Here is an 18659-nt window from a genome sequence, read left to right as displayed (position 1 = left end):
TTATACAATTAGATCTAAAGCTTGTTGAAGAATACAGACTTACTCCCACTGATGTCATGGGTATCTTGTTCAGTGCCTCTGTATTTTTGAAGATGGGGGTGGAGAAGTATGCATGCTGTGTGTTAGCAGTGCATGTGGTAGCACTGCTGTTCTGCACTGGAATAATATTGCCTGTACTCTTACCTGGTGGCTTATGAGAGCCATTTTAAAGCCAGACCTTATACACATGATAGCAGCTTGTTTCCAGCTTCTGTTGTCCAGATGTTCCTTCTGTTCTTTGGCGTGTGGGAGGCATTATCTTGAAAAGACTCTGGGCAAATGTTCCTGATTGTGAGCTGTCACGGTTGTCGCAGTCATCTTCAGAAAAATCACACAGAAATGAAGACCTCTTTTCCATCCTGCAGCTCACCTTCCATTTAAACATTCATTGGCAGAGCATATTATTTTAAGCTTCAAGACAAGATACTTGAAATACCTGGTTAGTTAATTACAAAAACTTAATCTTTCAATTTCAAGCTAATATTTTGATAACGTAAAGCTTTTCTCTCTTCAAAATCTTTCAGGTCTTAGGTTTTGTTGGCCTGTGACTCCAGAAGACTTGGAGGAAATACAGAAGCTAAATGGGTCAACCCTGGATTGCTTAGCCAAAGCATTAAGTAAGAAACTCTTCATTCCTTACTTAAATTGCTTTGACTCCAATCCTGCAAGAAAGTAAAAGTCAGAGCACCCTTGTGAAGGTACATATCAATCACTTGGTTGTTTAAAGTAGATGTTTCCACTCCTTCAAAACCTAATGCGCCTGTGTAGCAGACTGTGATGAAACTAACAAATTTGAAATTTTTTATCATAATTCAAATTGAAATGTAGATTTCTGACTTCACCCAGATTGGTATTGGGTTGGTTGAAGCACATATTCCAATATCACTATCAAAGAAGCTACAAGTGGTTTTTGTGCTGTTGCATGTGTGACTTCAAACTTTCTCCTGTTCTGTGAGTGGTCTCAAATTCTACTTTTGCAGTTGCACACAACCTATGGAAGCTGGTTGCTTACACAAATGTAGGCAAAATCTGCTCTGCAACTTAAAATATTCTTTGGCCTTTCACAATAGTTAGGCAGACATGGGTGAAAGTGTTATCTAGAGGATGCGTTTTGCTGGTTTACTTCCCATTTAAAGTGCAGAATCATGGTGAAGCCTGATTGCCTGCTATGCTCCTAGTAAGTTCCTCTAAAAAGCAGATAAGTTTCTAAGATACAATTCAAAATTCCTTCTTCATGCTCGTATGAGTTTAGAAACTTGCAAGAAAGTAAAAAAAGTTAAGCGCCATAGTAAATGGTAAGTGTGCTCACTATTTGTGAAACTAAGTTCAAAACTGATTTGTGACTTTTAATATACTAACAGTATTAATGTATTGCTTCTGGCATCCTTTCATAGTCTTGAGAAACATTAAGGGGGTGGTAGAAAAGAAAAGAGGCTGTATGTAGACCAGAACATGGTAAATGACCAGCAAAGCTGGTGTCCTTTCTGGAATGCCAGGTGTCTCACGTGAGGGTTTGAGAAAATTTTAATACGCAGGAATGTATAATTATGACCCTTATGTGGATCTTACTGTATTCTCTACTATTAAAATTTTCAGTTATGGAAGTTTAAATATTTCTTCAGAAAATACCATTGGGAGCTCTAGATGTTTGAGATGCATAGGATTATCCAGTTCCTGTGCCAGTCATATGCTGGTGGCCTTAATCTCTTGCAAAGAATGTCTACCATTTCATTGTTTGTTTGTGAAAATGTATGTCTTCTAGCAATTCTGGGTGTCTAACTTTGTCTTGTTGAATACTCTCTTACCTTTTGTTACGAGACCAGGAAAACAGACGTCCCTGGTTTACAGTCTAGTGTTAGCCTGTTTCTTATTTTAAACTCTAGCCTGCTGTCATGCCATCTGAGGGACCTGCATTTGCAGTCTGTAGCATAATAAATTGTTTTGGTTTGGTTTTTTTCTTCCCCATTTCGTTCTCTAGATCCTTATTTCTCTCTTCTCACTGAATCCTGTAGTTCTGCTGTGGTCTTGGGTTGAGTTGGTGCAGGTTGAGATGCTCGTCAGGGCTTGAAACAGAAATTTCTTGGTGCATTTCTGCCCTGCGTGGAGGGTTGTGCTCCTGCATCACCCAAAAGCAGCTCGCCGGCTGCCTGCTCTGGGGGCTGTAGGCTGAGGTGCTTGCCATGGGTGCACGGGGATGCGTTCATCATCGGCGTGCTGAGGTGGGGATAGGTAGGATCAGGGACAGGCTGGCTTACGAGTTTATTGAGCTGAAGGCATCACTGGTTTATGAGAGATGGTCGGGTTCGGGGTGGGGGGGGGAATACTACAAGGGTGAGATTCTCTGAAAGATTCTTGTTTGACGTGGAAGAGTCCTTTGGAAGGGTGAAATCTCATGGCCTTTTTTTGGTGACTTAGTCTCATTCAAAGAGTTGTAGAAAGCCCAATGAGATCTCGCTTTGCGGCACTGTGTTGCCGGTAGTTGATACCACTAGATGCCATGTCCTTCCCTTCCTGAGGAACGGATGCAGATTTTACCAGTCTTCAGTGCTCTGAACCTAACCAAGAATTTTTTTTAAGTACACCCTTTTGCTTTTTTTGATGCAGCAGCTGTTTTTGATCCATGGTGGTACGTTCTTATCAGCAGTTCAGGCATGTGAGAAGTTCTGCTATCCCACCTGACTTTTTAAGTGATGGGGTTTGTACCCATGTCTCTTTGTGGGCTTGGTATGGGAGAGCTTCATCCTTGCCCCTGGAAAAGGGAATGTTGGGATGGAGCCCTCCTCGCCCCCAGCATTCTCGGTGCCAAAGACCGACACGGTGTCGGCTATTCCAGTTCTGTCTGCAGAACTTGTCCAGCTATTCCAGCAGTCCCAGCTGCTGCTTCTCGTACCGATCAGCCAGATACTTGGCTTCCAGGTTTCTGATACACTTGGACTTGTTGACTTTAGTAAGGAAGTATTTCTAAACTGTGGATTTCTGTTTGACTTGCTCTTTTAAATATTATAACTACAGTTACAATGATTGCTTTCCTGTTACTTTTTTTGTTTGGAAATCTGTACAACTTTCCAACTCTGTGGTATGTGTCATGCAGATCTACCTCTATTGCTACAGCTTTCTAGCTAATTTCATCGCACTTCTTTCCTCTCATTTCATCGTACTTTTAATACTGCTGATAACTTAGGATTGTGTTAAGCTGTTGAAATGAGACTCATTGGTTATCGGGGGCTCACTACTGTCCTGCGGTACATGAGCTCTTGCATGGTATTTTCAGGCTATGTCAAAAATAGCCTGTTGCTTCTTGTGTGTTCTTGGGCTGTTCCAAGAAGCGATCACTTGCAAATGCTGAGAGATGATTTGACAGAACTGTGTGCTGTTTTGCTTTTGGCCACTTAAAATATAGGACACCCTTTTTACCTCCATTATCTATTTTTGCAGGCTAAACTTTATTTTTAAACCTCAGGTAACCTACAATAAAAAAATACTGTGGGTGCAGGACCTTTTGATAATTTTTTTTTTTTTAAGACTTTCTGTGTGTAACTTAGTATAATGCTTTTCTGTTCAAATAAATACATGCCTTATGACTCCTTAGTTCCATCATGATTTTCATATGCTTTTATTATACTTGACTAGTACAAATATAAACAAGGAATACTTGATTTACAAAAGAGCTTTATCTGTACTTCTCAGTGTAAGCTGAGCACCTTAGAAATATTTGCAGTCAACAGTAATAGAGATTCTGAAGTTTGCTTTCAAGCCAAGAGAAATTTCACACACATTTGCAGGTTTTATGATATATTCACACAACTTTGTTGGCTGCTAAGTTGTTAACTACCTGTGATCAAATCCTGACTCTCTGTTATCTCTTGTAACAGCTAATGTTTCTGGTACTTCAACAAGGATGTTGGTGTTGCGTTTGTCAGTGATGATCAAGCTTTTCTTCCAGTTGGATGCATCTATTTGTCCTGAGAAGTGTGACTGCTCTTCAAAAAATGCAATTCATTGCTCTGGTCCCCACCTAAAAGACCTGGAATCGTTAAATCTGCCTTGCAACATGACAGCAATTCACATAACGGACACTAATGTAACATACTTGCAGGATGTGTTTTCTAGGATGGTGGAACTGCAGCATCTCATCTTGTCTTCAAACAACATCTCTCTGATTTCACCAATGGCTTTTAAAGGCTTGAGAAGGCTAAAAGTCCTCAAACTGCTAGATAATAAGCTGGTCGAACTACCCCCAGAAGTGTTTGATGACATGGTACAGCTTCAGCAATTGATCATTGAAAATAACAGGTTGAAATCCGTAGAAGAAAATCTGTTTGACAAACTAGCTACTTTGGAGGAGCTTTTCTTGAACAAAAACCAACTAACAGCACTTCCTAGTGGCGTGCTGAAGAAACTCGCCAAACTCAAAGTACTGAACTTGTCGAGAAATTATTTGGCAGCACTGCCTAGAAATATATTTAGTCCATTAACCAAGCTTGAGAAGCTGATGCTGTATTTTAACAGGCTGTCTTCAATAGAGTCTGGTATGTTTGATAGCCTGAAGGAGCTGCTGGAACTCTTCCTGCATTCCAATAACATCCAGTCCATTGCTCCTGATGCATTTCATTGTCTTCGTAAGCTGAGAAGCCTAACGCTCTCCAGAAACAAGCTTGAGGTTTTGCCTCCTGGGCTCTTTCTGCACTTGCATGACCTGTCTAAATTGACCTTGTACAGGAACCCACTGAAGTCTCTTCCAGAAGTATTGTTTGGAGAAATGAGGCATCTTGGTAGCCTGTGGCTGTATCACACAAAGCTCTCGACAATACCAGATTTTGTGTTCAGTAACTTGACAAATTTAGAGCTGCTTGTGCTGAGTTTTAATCCAGAGCTTAGTGTTCTTCCTAAGAATGTATTCAGTGGTCTGAATGAACTGCGGGGCCTTTCTCTGCATACAAATAATATTTCCAGTTTGCCAGAGGGCATCTTCCTGAGCCTTCAGAAACTGCAGAACATTTCCCTTTTTGATAAGAGGCTTGAGGTTCTTCCTAGAAACCTCTTTCATAATCTCAAGCACCTTCAGAAAGTTTACCTGAATAGTACTAAGCTGCAGTCCCTTCCTGGAGACTTCTTTACCACTTTACCTGAGCTACAAGAAGTCTTCCTTGACAACAACCCTTGGAAATGCGATTGCCAAATTCTTGGCTTCCAAGAGTGGCTCCAAAAGAGCATGGACATAGTTAAAAATGTGCCATCTCTACTCTGTCACAGCCCGCTGGCACTACAGAATATTTCTCTTGTGGCTCTAACAGTTGATCACCTGAAGTGCCTGCCAACCACAGCTGTTACATACCAGACGTTCAGCTCAACTTACTCCCAGACTTCGACTTCTCTTGTGATGGAGCACTTAACATCATCTTGGGAGACTACTGTAACAGCAGTGTCCGACACGGATACCAGCACACCCACATCAATTCCTCTTGCAACTCCAGCTTTTACCTGCTCACATGTTGAACATGTTGGACAGCCTAGGTTTCATTTCTCAGATGTTCCAACCAAAACTTCTGCCAGTGTCATAGTACAAACCAACAGTGTCAGAGGAACAGATTTAACTACTCTTGCCTGGTGGGATGAGCTGCCAGCCCACAGGAGTGCTAAACCCTATTTTAATACCAGAGTTGCTTATTGTCAGCTATTCTTGTGCCTTCACAGTTTGATTTTAGCACTTCAGACTGTAACCATTGTGCTCAGTCTGTATGTGATGGGTAAAACCAGGCAACTCTTGCGCTCTAGAAATAGTCCTGCTCAGCCTGTAGTTCTGATAAAATTTTTAAGAAGATAGAGAATACCAGCCAAAGAGGATTAGAAACATTGTTTTGGATGCATTTTGAGCATTTGGGCAGTTGACACTTGATTCAGATATGGAGTACAAATCTTCATTTTAAGAACCGTAAAGACCTTGTCTTTACAGCATAATGAAAATGAGCTTTTAGGTACCTCACAGTGTTTGCCAAAAGTGGTTGTAATCACTGTATATTGCTGCAGCACTTGGTGCGTGAACCCAGAGGGAGAGCTGTAAGAAAATCTGTGGTCACCTCTCTGCGTGTACTACTGGTTTCCTGCTTGGGACTGCAGCCCTGTCCCTGCCTGATGCCACTGCCTGCTGTCGTGCTCATGCCGCTCAGATGGAAGCGGCATCAACGCAGGGAAGCCTACATAGGAACGCATCTTTAGCTGTGCTTTAAAGGTTGCCCCTAGTACTCCAAGTGCTATTATGCCTTATACTGCCTGCAATGTTTTGTCTCCTTATTGAGAAAACAAATGGTATTTTTTGGGAGGAGATGCTGGGGGACCTTTTAAAAATGGGGGTGGGGGCAGAATGGTATGGTGCAAGTGTCTTAGGTTTTGCTTTCTGTCCTCAGCCCCTTTCCAGGACATGGCAGGAGGAAGGGGTACCATTTAAAGCTAACAGTGCTTTCGTCCAGCTTAACTAGAGGAAGATAAGTAAAATTCTGGGCTAGGAAGTATAATCTTGATCTATTTTGTTGTTTGTTTGGTTTTGAAACTTTGTAACGTTACTACAACTCTGAATTTTAAGTAAACACTTTCATCCTTAAACTTCGACCAGGGGTCTGAAAAGCAAGGTGTTACTCGCTGCATGATGAAGCGAGTCTTGAAACCAGAGTACCAGGCAGCTGCCCAGGACTGAGGCTTGGCTCCACAGGAGCGTAGTTGGTTTGAGAGCTGGTCTTGACTGAGCTGGGAGAGAAAGGGGTGCTTTCTGCTGGGCTTGGCTAGCAAAACATAGGCATGCAGCAAAGTGGCAGGGAGCCTGCCTGAACTGAGGGCCCTGAAATGTCACCACCTTTTTTTGCAGTTGGCTGGGGAACATCCGCGTCTCCATCAAATTGCAGTATGCAGTAGCATATACAGTCTCGGTATTTTTTACCTTTTCTTATTACGTAGTATTACTCCCTGACTTCCAGCCCTTTCAAGTGTTGATATACAAAGGCAACTATGAGGCAGTAGTGTGGGTTTTGATCTTCATACTGAAGTGTTTATTAATATTTTGAATTATATGAATATTTTAGTTTGTAAGTAGACTGGTAGCTGTCAGACTGCATGTGCTTTGGCAGCTCTTGGATTTAACTATTAGCTTTTATCTTAATTATGTGACTTAGCTTGTTCTTAAAAGCTCTGACGTGCTAAAAAGCCTCTGGGTGTGGTTCCCTGGCTACTTGAGCAGGCGATGCTATACTCTAGGAGTCCTTTGATAGCCTTACTGGCTTTCTAACTAGAGGTCTTTCCTGAATGGCCTTGAAATGGCACATTACAAGCCTGAGGTGAAGAGAGTTTACATTTGCTGCAGGTTTGTGGCTTGTTCCCTGCTGTGTGTTACTCTAGGCAATGAGAATAAACGACATTTCAGGGTGCTCTGCTGCTGGACTTGAATTCCTCTTCTAGGCTGTGAAAAGAGACAATGTGCTTCTGTGGTGTTAAATAACCATTGTCTTGCTGGAGAGGTTTAACAAAGTTTAGCAACCCTGGCTAAACAGTAGTTAGAGCCATCTCTAAAGAAGGAGAAATAGGAGTCACTACAGCTGGTGCAAAGCAAACTGGGACTGGTTTCATAAACAGAAGCTCCAGAATATTTATTGCAATATATTTGAGAGAAGCACAAAACCAACATGAAGCTGTCTCAGTGGTGGTTCTGGGTGGTTGCATGCTAGTGCTTAAAAGGAGGCGGTTGTTACAAATTTAGGTTCTTGGTTGGGCAACTGTAATGACCACTTAGTGTTGTGCCAGCTCCAGTGCTGTCTTACTGGTGCCACGCAAGCATCTGCTCGCAGCAGGCAGGAGATAAGTATAATCTGGACTAACGAGGAAATTGTTCTACAAACCATGCTGGTTATTGTTTGCCTGGGTGAGGCACTGAAGAAGAGCGCCCGTGGCTATGGGCACTTGGATGCGCACTGTCCGATTTCTAAGAAAAAGCAACAGGTTGGTCACCACATGGGCGTACGACTCCCTGATGTCCGACCTCTGGAAGAGCAGTGGATTAGCAGCAACTGCTATCTTTCTGAACCCTCCTTCGGCTTCCCTGGCCCCGCTGGGTCTCCGCACTGCTCCTTTGGCTCCCGTTGCGCACTCGCTGAGCTCTGGCACGTGGGGGCTTTGGCACGCGGCTGCGTACAATCAAGTGCTAAGAGGAGGATGATTCGTCTTTACATGCTGTCATCGGGCTTTCCCCATGCTTGAGCCAGACGGGGAAGTGAAGTCAGCAGACAACAAAAGGCTGGAGCAATAAGGGCCTGCGGTGTTTTACTAACTCTTCCTCTGAGGTGTCCTGTTTTGAGCTGCCTCTGATTCATTGCTTGTTGCCCAGCAGAGCTCAGCCCTTCCTGCAAAACTCCCTGGCCTGGGAAATCTGAGGATATGCTTATTAATGTCCCATCTCTGTTTTTCCCGGAGAAGGGACGGTCTTCCAGGTCAGTGTGACGGTGGCTGTGGCAGGCGGGGAGGCAGCAGGGAGGGCTCCTCAGGAAAAGTGCAGCTGCACCTCAGACCCTCTCTCTGGGCAGCGTTGCCTTGCTGCTGTCTCGAGGCACTGACGACTTGCCATCGCCAGCGTATTGGCAAGGCTTTTCCCGGTCCCTGCAGCCCGTGCCTCAATGATCTACTGCCCAACCTTTGCCGCTAGGCTGGGCTTGGGGCGACAGTGGGCTGGAAAAGGCTGGAGGTTTCTAATCCCTGGTCCGGGGGTTCCCTGCTCCTGGGGAAAGGGTGGATGCAAAGCACATCTGCACTCGGTGGCTGAGGGGATCGGCTCCAGGCTCCTGTGGGGGGTGCAGAGTCATGGTTAACAGCCCTGTGCGTTAACCAGACCTCCGAGTCCAGGAGCTGCCTCTGGGACCGCATCCTAGTTGGGAGCACTTCAGGTACGCCCCCAACACAGCCTAGCCGAGGGTCTTCCATAACTCGCTCGGGTCCCTCAAATGCTTGTTTCTGTGGTGGTTGCTCCTGCACTCTCTGCTTGAGGAAATCCTGGAGCAGTGGGAGCTCTGATCCCTGTGCCAGGCCATGGGAGTAAGCAGCGTGTTTCCAGCCTGATGTCACTGCAGCTGCCATTCTCCTTTGCTTGTTGGGACTTGAAGAGTGGGGTGGCAAGGAGGGAATTAACTGCTGCCATAAGTGCTGGCAGCTCTCTGCCCGTTTCCCTGCTGCTGCAGGACCCTTCCAAGCCACCAGTACTCACGTCCTGTGCTTGTGTCCCTGGTGTGTCTGTCCCTTCCGTCTCCCCTCTGCCACGTGAGGCCAGTAGCTGCTGGAGAGCCCTTGTCGCTGCTGGCAGAGGGGAGCGAGCTCAGGTAGGCACCTACTAAATCCAGCTCAGCCCTCCAGCACGCAGCAGCAAGATCGGAGCCTACGCCTCAGACCTTCCCTCTCCTGGTGGCAAAGAGAAGCCGGGTGATGGCAGATGTGCCCGGAGAAGATACCCAGCAGTGCTTCGTGGTTCAGGAGTGTGTGCAACCGCTGGCTGCGAGGCAGGAGCTCTGGGAGCCTCTGCCTGACGTTATGGAGCATTGGCTGTGTTTCCTCTAGGCCTCCGACCAGCCCATCTCGCCTGGGGATGCTGATTCAGCAGCCACGATATCGGAACACGGCATTTCCTAGGGATGACAGAATAGCTGGGAGGAGATGCAGCCAAAGGCACATACCCATGGGACAAGACCGGGCTTGTGAGTGTTTACAGACTCTCACGGTGATCAGGAGGCCTGCAGCTCCTGCTTTGCCCCTGCTCCATGCAGAGATGGGCAAGCTATGGAGGTGTTACGCCTCCATTTTCCTAGCCCAAGTGCTGGGTTCGCATCCCCTTCCCTCCTGGGTGTTTTGGGTGGATAAGCCCTGGCGAAGCCTCTTTCTTGGGACACGGTGGGTGAGTCCCGCTTCACTGTGGGGTGGGGGGCTGCTGCTGCAGCAGCACGGGGAGACGTCCTTCCGCTGGGCTCGGCCCCTCTTGTGCAGTCGCTGCTGTAGGACTGTCATGTTTCTCCACGACGTGCCAGGCTTCCAGCTGTGCCTTTGTGTCTCTCGAGATGAAAAAAAGCCCAGGGCGGGGAGCCAGCAATGGCTGGCAGCAGCTCTGCAGCCTGCTGTGCAGTCGGCTGCCGGCTTCCCCTGGGCGCTGGGGAGAGATGGGGCCCCTTCCCCCTCGGGGTGTTAGGAAGGGGTCCCTGGGGCACTCCCTGGTGCCAGGGATGGCTTTGTGGAGATGGAGAATGGGGCGAAGCTGGTCCAGCAAACACCTCGCAGTGCATGAGCAGGGACGGCCTCCCGCCATCCCCTTTTGCTCCAGCCGGTCCTTCCCCCTCTCGCAGCGCCTGTCGGACAAGCTCTTTCCGCTTCGGATTATCTCTCCAGGCGGACTTGGCTGCAAGCCCCACATTCCTTCCAGCCTAGCGCTGCCCTGAGCCCATGCCAAGCCCTGCCTGCTTCTGCTATCGCTCAGGGCTCAGGCCAGGGCCGAGCCTGGAAGAGACGAGCTGGACGAGCCCCACTGGTGCTTGAGATCCTAAATGCCATTTTCCTTGAGCTCCAGGAGGGTTGTGGTGGGTCTTGTGCTGGTGCTTGGATGGAGGTTAGCTTGACGGCCATCCCTGCTGCCCATCCTGGAGGGATCAGGGCCGCTGCTCCTTCCCAAAGCTCCCACCCTGCACATGCACTTCCCCGGGGAAGGCAGGACATATCCCTATCCCTTGGGCAGAGGCAGATGGGGCATCCTGTAGCCGTGAGCGGCGAGGCAGCCCTGGACCTGCGTTCCTGAAGCAGGGAGCTGAAAATGCTGCAGGGGCTGGATCACTGGTCCTATGGAGGAGCTCTCTGGTTTGGGCTCACCCCTCAGCTGTGGTTGAGCCTCTGTGTCCTGCTGCATGTCTCAGGCCTGGGGGTGTCTCCCCGTGCTGGACCACTGATGGGACCCCCTCCCCTGGCCCTTAGCCCAGCCCTCCGCCCTCCTCCTCCGCTTCAGCAGAGCAGAGTTTGGCCCCATGCCCTGGGCCAGCTGGTCTCTGCGAGCACCGGGGGCCACCATGGGGGTTTCTCAGAGCGTGGCGGGCGCCCTGCAGCAGTGCAAAATAACTGGGGGGGGGGGTCCCAGCCCTGTGCCGTGGGGAGCGGCAGGACCTGGGGATGTCCCATCCCTCCCAGGGGTGCCAATTCGGCTGGGAGGTGGAGGTGTGCGGGGAGCAGGGGCTGAGGCGAGAGCTTGAGGGGAGCTGGGGCTGCTGGGCTGTGGAGCTGCGTGGCGTGGGTGAGCGTGCTCAGCTGTTTGGCAGATGAACAATGCGCTCTCCCAGCCAAGCCCACAAGCTGCTAATTTTAGCGATTACATGAATTTTTCCAAGCAGTCTCGAGTCCCTTGATGATTCAGAGCCACTCAGCTTTGCTGCACCCGCCACCCTGGCCGTGGGGATGCACTGGAGGTGTGCCAGCATGGACAGACCCGGGACTGTCCCGCTGTCTGGGAGCGAGGCAGACCTCCCCAAAACTAGGTGATGCTGCTGTTCTGGGGCTCCTGGAACCTCCCCGGTCGGTGGCGTTTCGGGGCTCAGCTCGGCATGGGGGAGCACCAGGGCTAGTGCCAGAGGTCGCAGGACAGATGGGAGCCATGGTGGGGCTGGGAACCCAGACTGGGTTAAATGCAAGTGGCTCTGAGAGTGTGGCCAAGGGTTGCGGGCTGCTGGCCTCCGAGAGCCACAGGCAGGGTTATGTCAAAGCACAAGGGGTAACGCTAGCAGGGACCACTTGCCCGCAGGACCCCTGGCCCTCCTGCAGGCTCAGCAGCATGCGGACAAATGCCTGCAGAAGGTGCTGGGGGCTGTTGGGTGCAAAGGCACCTTCAGCCCAGGCTGCGACTGCCAGCAGCGGCTGGGCTGTGGGGCGGCACCGTGCGCTCTTGCTTTTCCCTGTGCAGTGGCGTTTGGCCACTGCCTTTGGTGAGGAATCGGAAAACTGCGTTTGTGCAGGTGAGGAGGGCTGGGGGCTCTGGGGGAAGGAGCCGCGCCCCCAGCCAGCCCAGCTGTGACCACAGGTTTCACTGCCAGTCTCGTCTCACAGGGGCACAGGGCCTGGCAGGTGCCCACCCTTGGCCTCCGTCATCCCCTTAGAGGTGTACGGACGTGGCAGTGACTCCGTGCTGTCCTGAGCCTGGTCCGGGGGGGTTCAGCCTTTCTCTGGCTGATGTGGCTGGAGGTGAGGAAGGTCCCCAGGACACTGCTGGACCCTGGGACTTCCCTGCGGCGCGAGGCTTGCTCCACTCCATCCAGCGCCGTGTGAGCTCCCAGCTATGCGGAGCAGCCTGCCTCTGCAAAACGCTTATCTCACCCTCAATCACATCCCTGTGCGGTCTCGGGGAGCTGCCTCTCCCCTCCAGATGTGCGGAGTGTGTCCGTGCTGCTGTCCGAAGCTCTCACACCCTCTCTCTCCCTTGCGTGTAGCCTGGGGCAAGCTCCTGTGCGCTCACCTCAGGGAGCAGCTCCCTCTCCGCTGCGGGTGCGGTGCACGGGTTTGTGCCATTACTCAGCCTTACTTTATTTTTAGGGATGTCTTGAAAACAGACCCGTCCTTCCCAGCCAAGAGCTGGAGCCAGGTTCCCGAGGCCTGGGTAGAGGCAGCTGGGTTTTTAGCAGAGCTGTTACCTGGGCTCCTCTGAAACTTTGGGCGTTCTGTGTGGCCGTAGGGACCATAACCTGATCACCCCCCTCCTGGGGGCAGGGGGTTTGAGGGTACCCACCACTGCACCCCTATCCCCCCCCCCGGGGCAGCGCTGCTTGGAAGGAGCTGAGTCCGACATTCCTCTGTCAGACTGGGATTGGGGTGGTGGTTTTTCGGAAGTGCTGGGGTTTAATTTCTGTGTTGCCTTGCTGAAAAGCTGTGTGCTTCTGGGATGAGTCAGAGCAGGCAGGAACCCAGCAGCGCTGGTGCTGGCGGTGGGCAGACAGAGCTGGCGATAAGGGTGCGATAAGGCCACGAGAGCCCTACTTTCGTGCCAGGGCTGCAGGGAGTGGGCAGCTCTCGAGCCTGCTGCCTGACCTCCAGCTGCACTGCTGTCAAGGAAGCAGGGAGGTTATTTTGGGAACCACGGCACTGGGAAAATCTGCTATGTCAACAGAGCGTGAGCTAAAGCACTTGCGGGTGGTATTTTCAAAACGCCCCTTCTCTGTGCCCAAATGCCTGGGCTTTGCCCCAGGCCCAGGCAGGGGAGTGTGGCTGGGGGATAGCCCCAGCCTCGGTGCTCGCTCCCTGGCCAGGGAGGGGTCCGTGGCCATCCGGCATGTCCCGTGGCAGCCGGGCCCCCCATGCAATCTGACACTGGTGGCAGTTGCCTCCAGCTGAGGTCCCACTCCCTATTCCTCTTCCCACGATCCCTGTCGTCTTCCTCCGAGTCTGGCGGGAAGCTCCCCCCTCCATCCCTGCAGTTTGCTGTTTATCCTGGTCTGGTTCCCTCTTTGAACAGGGTCCCCGTCCCCTACAGTGCCCTGCGCCCTCCCACCCATCGCGGCATGGTGCGACACGCTGGGGCATGGGGACGGAGGCAGCCTTCCTCCCCTGCCTCTGGCAGCAGCCCTGTGCTGTTCCCATCTTGAGCAACTCGTTAGCACCAGCTGGGACCTGAGCAGGGGCTGCTGTGGCCAGCGGAAACATGGGTGGGCTGAGACGGGATTAGATGTGGTCAGGGAAATTCCAGCTGCCCTGTGGTTAGCACGGGGCTGCTCTGGATCCGGGAAGCCCAAAGAGGCCACTCATGCTGGCTCCCTTAAGCTGCTTCCTCCTGAATATCCGTTCCCAGCGGCTGCTGGACTGGGGCTGGCCGGGAGAGGTAGGTGAGGGGGGGACCTGGGGCACCCCCGTGCACCCACGTGGGCTGGAGGGGACAGGGGAGGGGTGGCAGCAGGCACCCCTGAACAAGTGGATGGGACGGGCTTGTACCCTGCTTCCCAAACGCCCCTGGGTGCTGGGCACCATCACCCATCATGTGTCAGGGCTGCTGAGGATGAAGAGCAGCGTACGGGCTGCGGCACAGCCGTGGCAGCCCCTGGGAGATGGCAGTATGTGCCGCTTTGGGGTTGCAAGTCTGCCTGCAATTGGTGCCCAGGGGGGTTCTCAGTGCCTGCAGGCACAGCAGTGCTGGTGGGAGGCAGCTGAACCAGCCTGGCCTCCGGCTGGCCCCGGCAATGCTGCTGGTCCCTGCTCGGTGCCCGCTCCCTGGCTGGGCTGGGCGAGATGCTTGCAGGGCAGAGCGGGTGCTTGTGGGCTCCCGGCCTGTCTGCATCTGCGGCTGGAGGGAGCGAATGAGAGCTGTGACCCCCAGGCAGGGTCGGCGTGCTGGGGGGCTGCCTGTGCTGCCGACCCTGGGCTGGGGCACGGCCGGAGGCCCTGACGCTTGCAGAAGCTGTAGCTGGGGCGGCAAGTGCTGTGCATGTGCCGAGGCGATGCCATGGAGCAGCCCCGGCGTGAATGTGTGCCAGCGAAGGGCAGGATCGTACCCAGGGGCCTGGCTTTGCCTCACCTGCCCCCATGGGTCGGGGTACCTAGCTGCATCCCGCTCCACTGGGTACCGGGGGGGCTCACAGGGCCGAGCTGCTACCAGGGCACTGGCTGACATGAGCAGCATGTTCATGGGACCATCTGCTTGTCTTCAAACAAGAACACTGAGGTTCAGGAGAGGGAAACCCAAAACTCCATCCTTGAGATGCTTGCTCTGTTTGCCGAGGAAATAGGAGTTGGAAGCAGCTCTGCTCCAGCGCTTTCCCTAACCCCGTCGCTGCCCCTGTGCTGATTCATTGATTTGGACGGGTTATATACTGGGAGGGGAAGCATGAACCACACTCGGCTCTCTTGCCAGCACAGAGCTGTGCTCGCTCGGCGCTCGTGGCTGCAGGACACTCTGGTAAGTCTTCTCTGCGCTACCGACCCTGTGAGCGGCCCTGGGCCTGGGGGACTCCGGGGGCAGCTCCGAGGGGTGGTGGTGTGGCAGCAGGATCTGCACGTTCAGCATCTTTTGATTTGATGGAGATGTTTGTCTTGCGAGGATTCTCCGAAAAAGCGAGACCACTTGGGCATTGTGGGAGCTGAAATAGTTACATAGGCAACATATCTTAAATAATAACCAAGAGAAAATTAAGGGGGGCAAAGTAACATTTAGGGGGGCTGAGGTTAGGAGCCCTGGGATGCTGAGGGGTTGAGCGGTAGGGAATATTCAGCCCCTTGGTCTGTAAGCTTTTTGTCCCTAGAAGAAAAGAGGAGATAAATTGTTTTCAGCTGCCTTTTCTGAAGGGCGCTCCAGCGTGGATGCTCTCTGAGCTGCCTTCCCAGGGAGTGACATGAGCAGGGCTTTTGATGTGCAGAGCGTTTGGGGAAGTTCATAAATGGCTTGTTATAAACAAAGCTGTTCTTGGATGCAGATTGTTTCCATATGGGAAACATAAACTGTGCTGGCTTGTGGAGGGTTCCTCCCTCCCTGCCGGAGAGCAAGCGTGTTCCCTGGAGGGAGCCTGGGGCAGAGGGCAGGGGCTGTGCCCCAGCACCCCGGGGTGCTGTGCCAGCCGGGGCAGCGTGCCCGGACCCCTGCGCTGCCAGACTTGCCCGTCTGGCTGAGCCGTCCTCGGGGCGGTGGGAGCGGCAGGTTTTCTCCCTCCCTTGTGCCACACGAAGTTGTTAGCGGGGAGCTGCTCCATGCCAGCCTGGCACAAGGCTGCTGCTTTAATCTAGGGAGGGAGGAAGCTCCCAGGCCGGAGGAGGGAGGAGAGGGTGTCCATGGTGGCCGTGCTTGTGGGGTGATGGAGGACCTTGCTGCAAAGCTCTCGTTCCCCCCCAAGCTCCAGGGCTCCCCTGGGACCAGCCTGCATACAGGTGCCCACGCTGGACACCCCGCTCTCACAGCCAAAACCAGCCAGGGCCGAGACCTTCTGCTGGGGATGGGGTGCAGACAGGCCACCCCCGTACCCAGTCTGGGCTGGGGAGCTGGCAGCGGGTCCTGTTGACCCAGGTTCCTGCAGGATCAGAGCTAAAGCACACCCAGGCAGTGGGTGCCAGCGCTGCTCTTGGCTCCGTGACAGGAGCTTAGAGCTGCTCGCCACTGGGCAGAGCCAGGCGGGTGCTTGGGGTACTGGGCGGGGGGGGCACCTTTCTTCCTGCCTCCACCCGGCATCCCCGGGACCCGCTCGGCTGTGGGTGCCACAGGCCAGCTCCGGTGCAGGTCTCAGCTCTTCAGTGGTGCCAGGAGGCCAGCGCTGCTGGTCGCAGCTCGCCACGCTCGCTGCAAAACAGGAAACCACGCTCCTGGCCGCTGGAGGAGCCAAGCGAGGGGGACGCCAGGGATGCCACTAATAGCTGTGGTATGGCAGCCAGGCGCCACGGCCCCCGTCTCTGTCCTGCTCTGCGCTCCTGCCTGGGCTGTGCCCAGCCCTGCCTGCTCCCAGCCTTCCTCGCCCGTCCTCCTCTGCCTCGCTGCTGTGCTGGGGGCAGGATGGCCGCTGCCTCGGCGGCCTTTTCCAGGGAGAAAGCAGCACCCATCCCTGGCAGCGGCCCTGGGAGCTGGGAAATCGCAGGGGCTGAGCCCGCCTCCTTTGTTTTTACTGCAGGCTCAATGGAGCGGGGAGGCTGGCAGCGGTGGCTGCTGCTGCTGGTGGGCATCCAGCTGGCCAGTGGCCAGTGCCCAGAGCAATGCCAGTGCGTCCGCACCGCCCAGGTGGAGTGCTCCGGCGCTGGCATCACCGCGGTCCCCAGCCCCATCCCTGCAAACGCTATGACCCTCCAGATCATTAACACGCGCATCGCCGAGCTGGGTGACGCGTCCTTCGGCAACGCCTCCCTGCTGATCGGGCTGCGCATCGAGAAGAACAACCTGTCGCGCATCAGCCCTGGGGCCTTCCAGCACCTGCCTGACCTGCGCTACCTCAGCCTGGCCAGCAACAAGCTGCAGGAGCTCCCCGTGCAGGTCTTCGAGCCCCTGGGCAAGCTGGAGTCTCTGCTCCTCTCCAGCAACCAGATCCTCCAGGTCGAGCCTTCCCACTTCGCCCACCTGAGCAACCTCAAGGAGCTGCAGCTGCACGGGAACAACCTGCAGGAGCTGAAGGAGGGGGTGTTCGACCAGCTCACCAGCCTCACCAAGCTCAACCTGGCCAGGAACAACATTGACCGCCTGCCGCCCCGGGCCTTTGAGCGGCTGGCGCGGCTGCAGGTGCTGCGGCTCTACGAGAACCGGCTCCGGCAGATCCCGGCAGGCGCCTTTGACGGGCTGCCGGAGCTTCAGGAGCTGGGGCTGCACCAGAACCAGCTGGAGATGCTGTCCCCGGAGCTCTTTGTGCACAACGGGAACCTGCAGAAGCTCTACCTGTCCAACAACCTCCTCGCCACCCTGCCGAGCGGCATCTTCTTGCCCCTGCGTGCCCTTGCCAAGATCACCCTGCACGTCAACCGCCTGCGGGACATCTCCCCCGCTGCCTTCGGGCCCATGCCGGACCTGCGGGAGCTGTGGCTCTACGAGAACGAGCTTTCCACCCTCCCTGCCGCCGTCTTCAGCAACCTCACCCAGCTGCAGCTCCTGGTCCTCAGCAAGAACCGGCTGCGCTCCGTGGCGCCGGGGGCTTTCCGGGGCTTGGGGGAGGTGCTGGAGCTGTCGCTGCACTCCAACGCCCTGCGCCGCCTGGACGCCCGGGCGCTGGAGGGGATGCCCAAGCTGCAGAACATCTCCCTGCACCACAACCAGCTGCAGGCGCTGCCGCGGGGTCTCTTCGGGGCCACCCCGGGGCTGCAGCACCTGCAGCTGCACTCCAATGCCCTGGAGTACCTGCCCGCCGGCATCTTCTCTCCCCTGGCCACCCTGCGAGAGGTGAGGCTGCACAACAACTCCTGGCGCTGTGACGAGGGCATCCTGCCCCTGCGGGGCTGGCTGGAGGACAACCCCCACAAGGTGGGCGAGACACCCCCCCTCTGTGCCCAGCCCCCCACCCTGCGGGGCACCCCCATTGCCAGGCTGCCGCGGGACCAGCTCCTCGCCCCCCAGTCCCCCACTGCCTCCCCCCATCCCAGCACCCCGCTCCCCGCTCGCCCCTCCGAGGTGGCGTTGCCGGAGGGTGCCTGGACGGAGCCCCCCACGGGGCTGCCGGTCTCCCCACGGCAGGAGGAGAAGGAGGAGGAGGAAGAGGAGAGGGGCCGGTGGGGGCTGACACGCATGCAGAGCGGGGTGGTGGTGGCGGTCATTGTGCTGGTGTGCGTGGCCCTGCTCGCCGCTCTGGTGGCACTGGTGGTCTACGGCTGTAGGAAGAAGAGCCACGTCGTGCTCATGAGGATGAAGGCGCCCAATGAAGCCTGAGCGCCCGGCAGACCCTGGGGGGAGCGGTGCTGGCAGGGCATCCCCTCCCCATGGGGCCAAGGGACATGACAGCGGCTCTCTATCAGCTGCCCTTGCCGATTGGGACGGGCCAGCATCATCCCGCGTGCTGCGTGTCCCCCTGTCCTGCTCTGCTTTGCCCTGCTCTGCAGCAGGGCGTCCCCCCGGGTGACCTCCCACGGCTGCCCTCCGTCCCCAGCCCCTCCTGCCTCCAGTGCAGCCCCTGCGCTCATTCCCTGCCTGG

The 18659-nt window shown here is 54.1% G+C and overlaps 2 protein-coding genes across 6 annotated transcripts in view; both read left to right on the top strand.

Moving 5' to 3' along the window:
• The first annotated feature begins 47 nt into the window (after positions 1–47).
• GP5 (glycoprotein V platelet) lies at positions 48–10918 on the top strand. Of its 5 annotated transcripts, none has more exons than XM_041126545.1 (2): positions 48–737; positions 3912–10918. In XM_041126545.1, the coding sequence occupies exon 2, from the start codon at positions 3938–3940 to the stop codon at positions 5861–5863; it is 1926 nt and encodes a 641-aa protein (XP_040982479.1). In that variant the 5' UTR covers positions 48–737; positions 3912–3937; the 3' UTR covers positions 5864–10918. The 5 variants fall into 5 exon arrangements, with proteins under 5 accessions (XP_040982479.1, XP_040982480.1, XP_029885132.1 ...); XM_041126546.1 differs by lacking the exon at positions 48–737 and adding an exon at positions 822–1216; XM_030029272.2 differs by lacking the exon at positions 48–737 and adding an exon at positions 1227–1334.
• LOC115347260 overlaps positions 10899–18659 on the top strand; it is a 22435-nt gene continuing 14674 nt past the window's right edge. Inside the window, exon 1 of the mRNA XM_041126801.1 lies at positions 10899–18391. Within this exon, the coding sequence (XP_040982735.1) occupies positions 16421–18391 (1971 nt within the window). The 5' untranslated portion in view covers positions 10899–16420. The remainder of the gene's footprint in view (positions 18392–18659) is intronic.

The sequence above is a fragment of the Aquila chrysaetos genome, chromosome 10, assembly GCF_900496995.4.
Source record: "Aquila chrysaetos chrysaetos chromosome 10, bAquChr1.4, whole genome shotgun sequence".
Classification (NCBI taxonomy): Eukaryota; Metazoa; Chordata; class Aves; order Accipitriformes; family Accipitridae; genus Aquila; species Aquila chrysaetos.
Note: the sequence above shows the minus strand (reverse complement) of the source record. Positions and strands in the feature narration are given on the sequence as shown.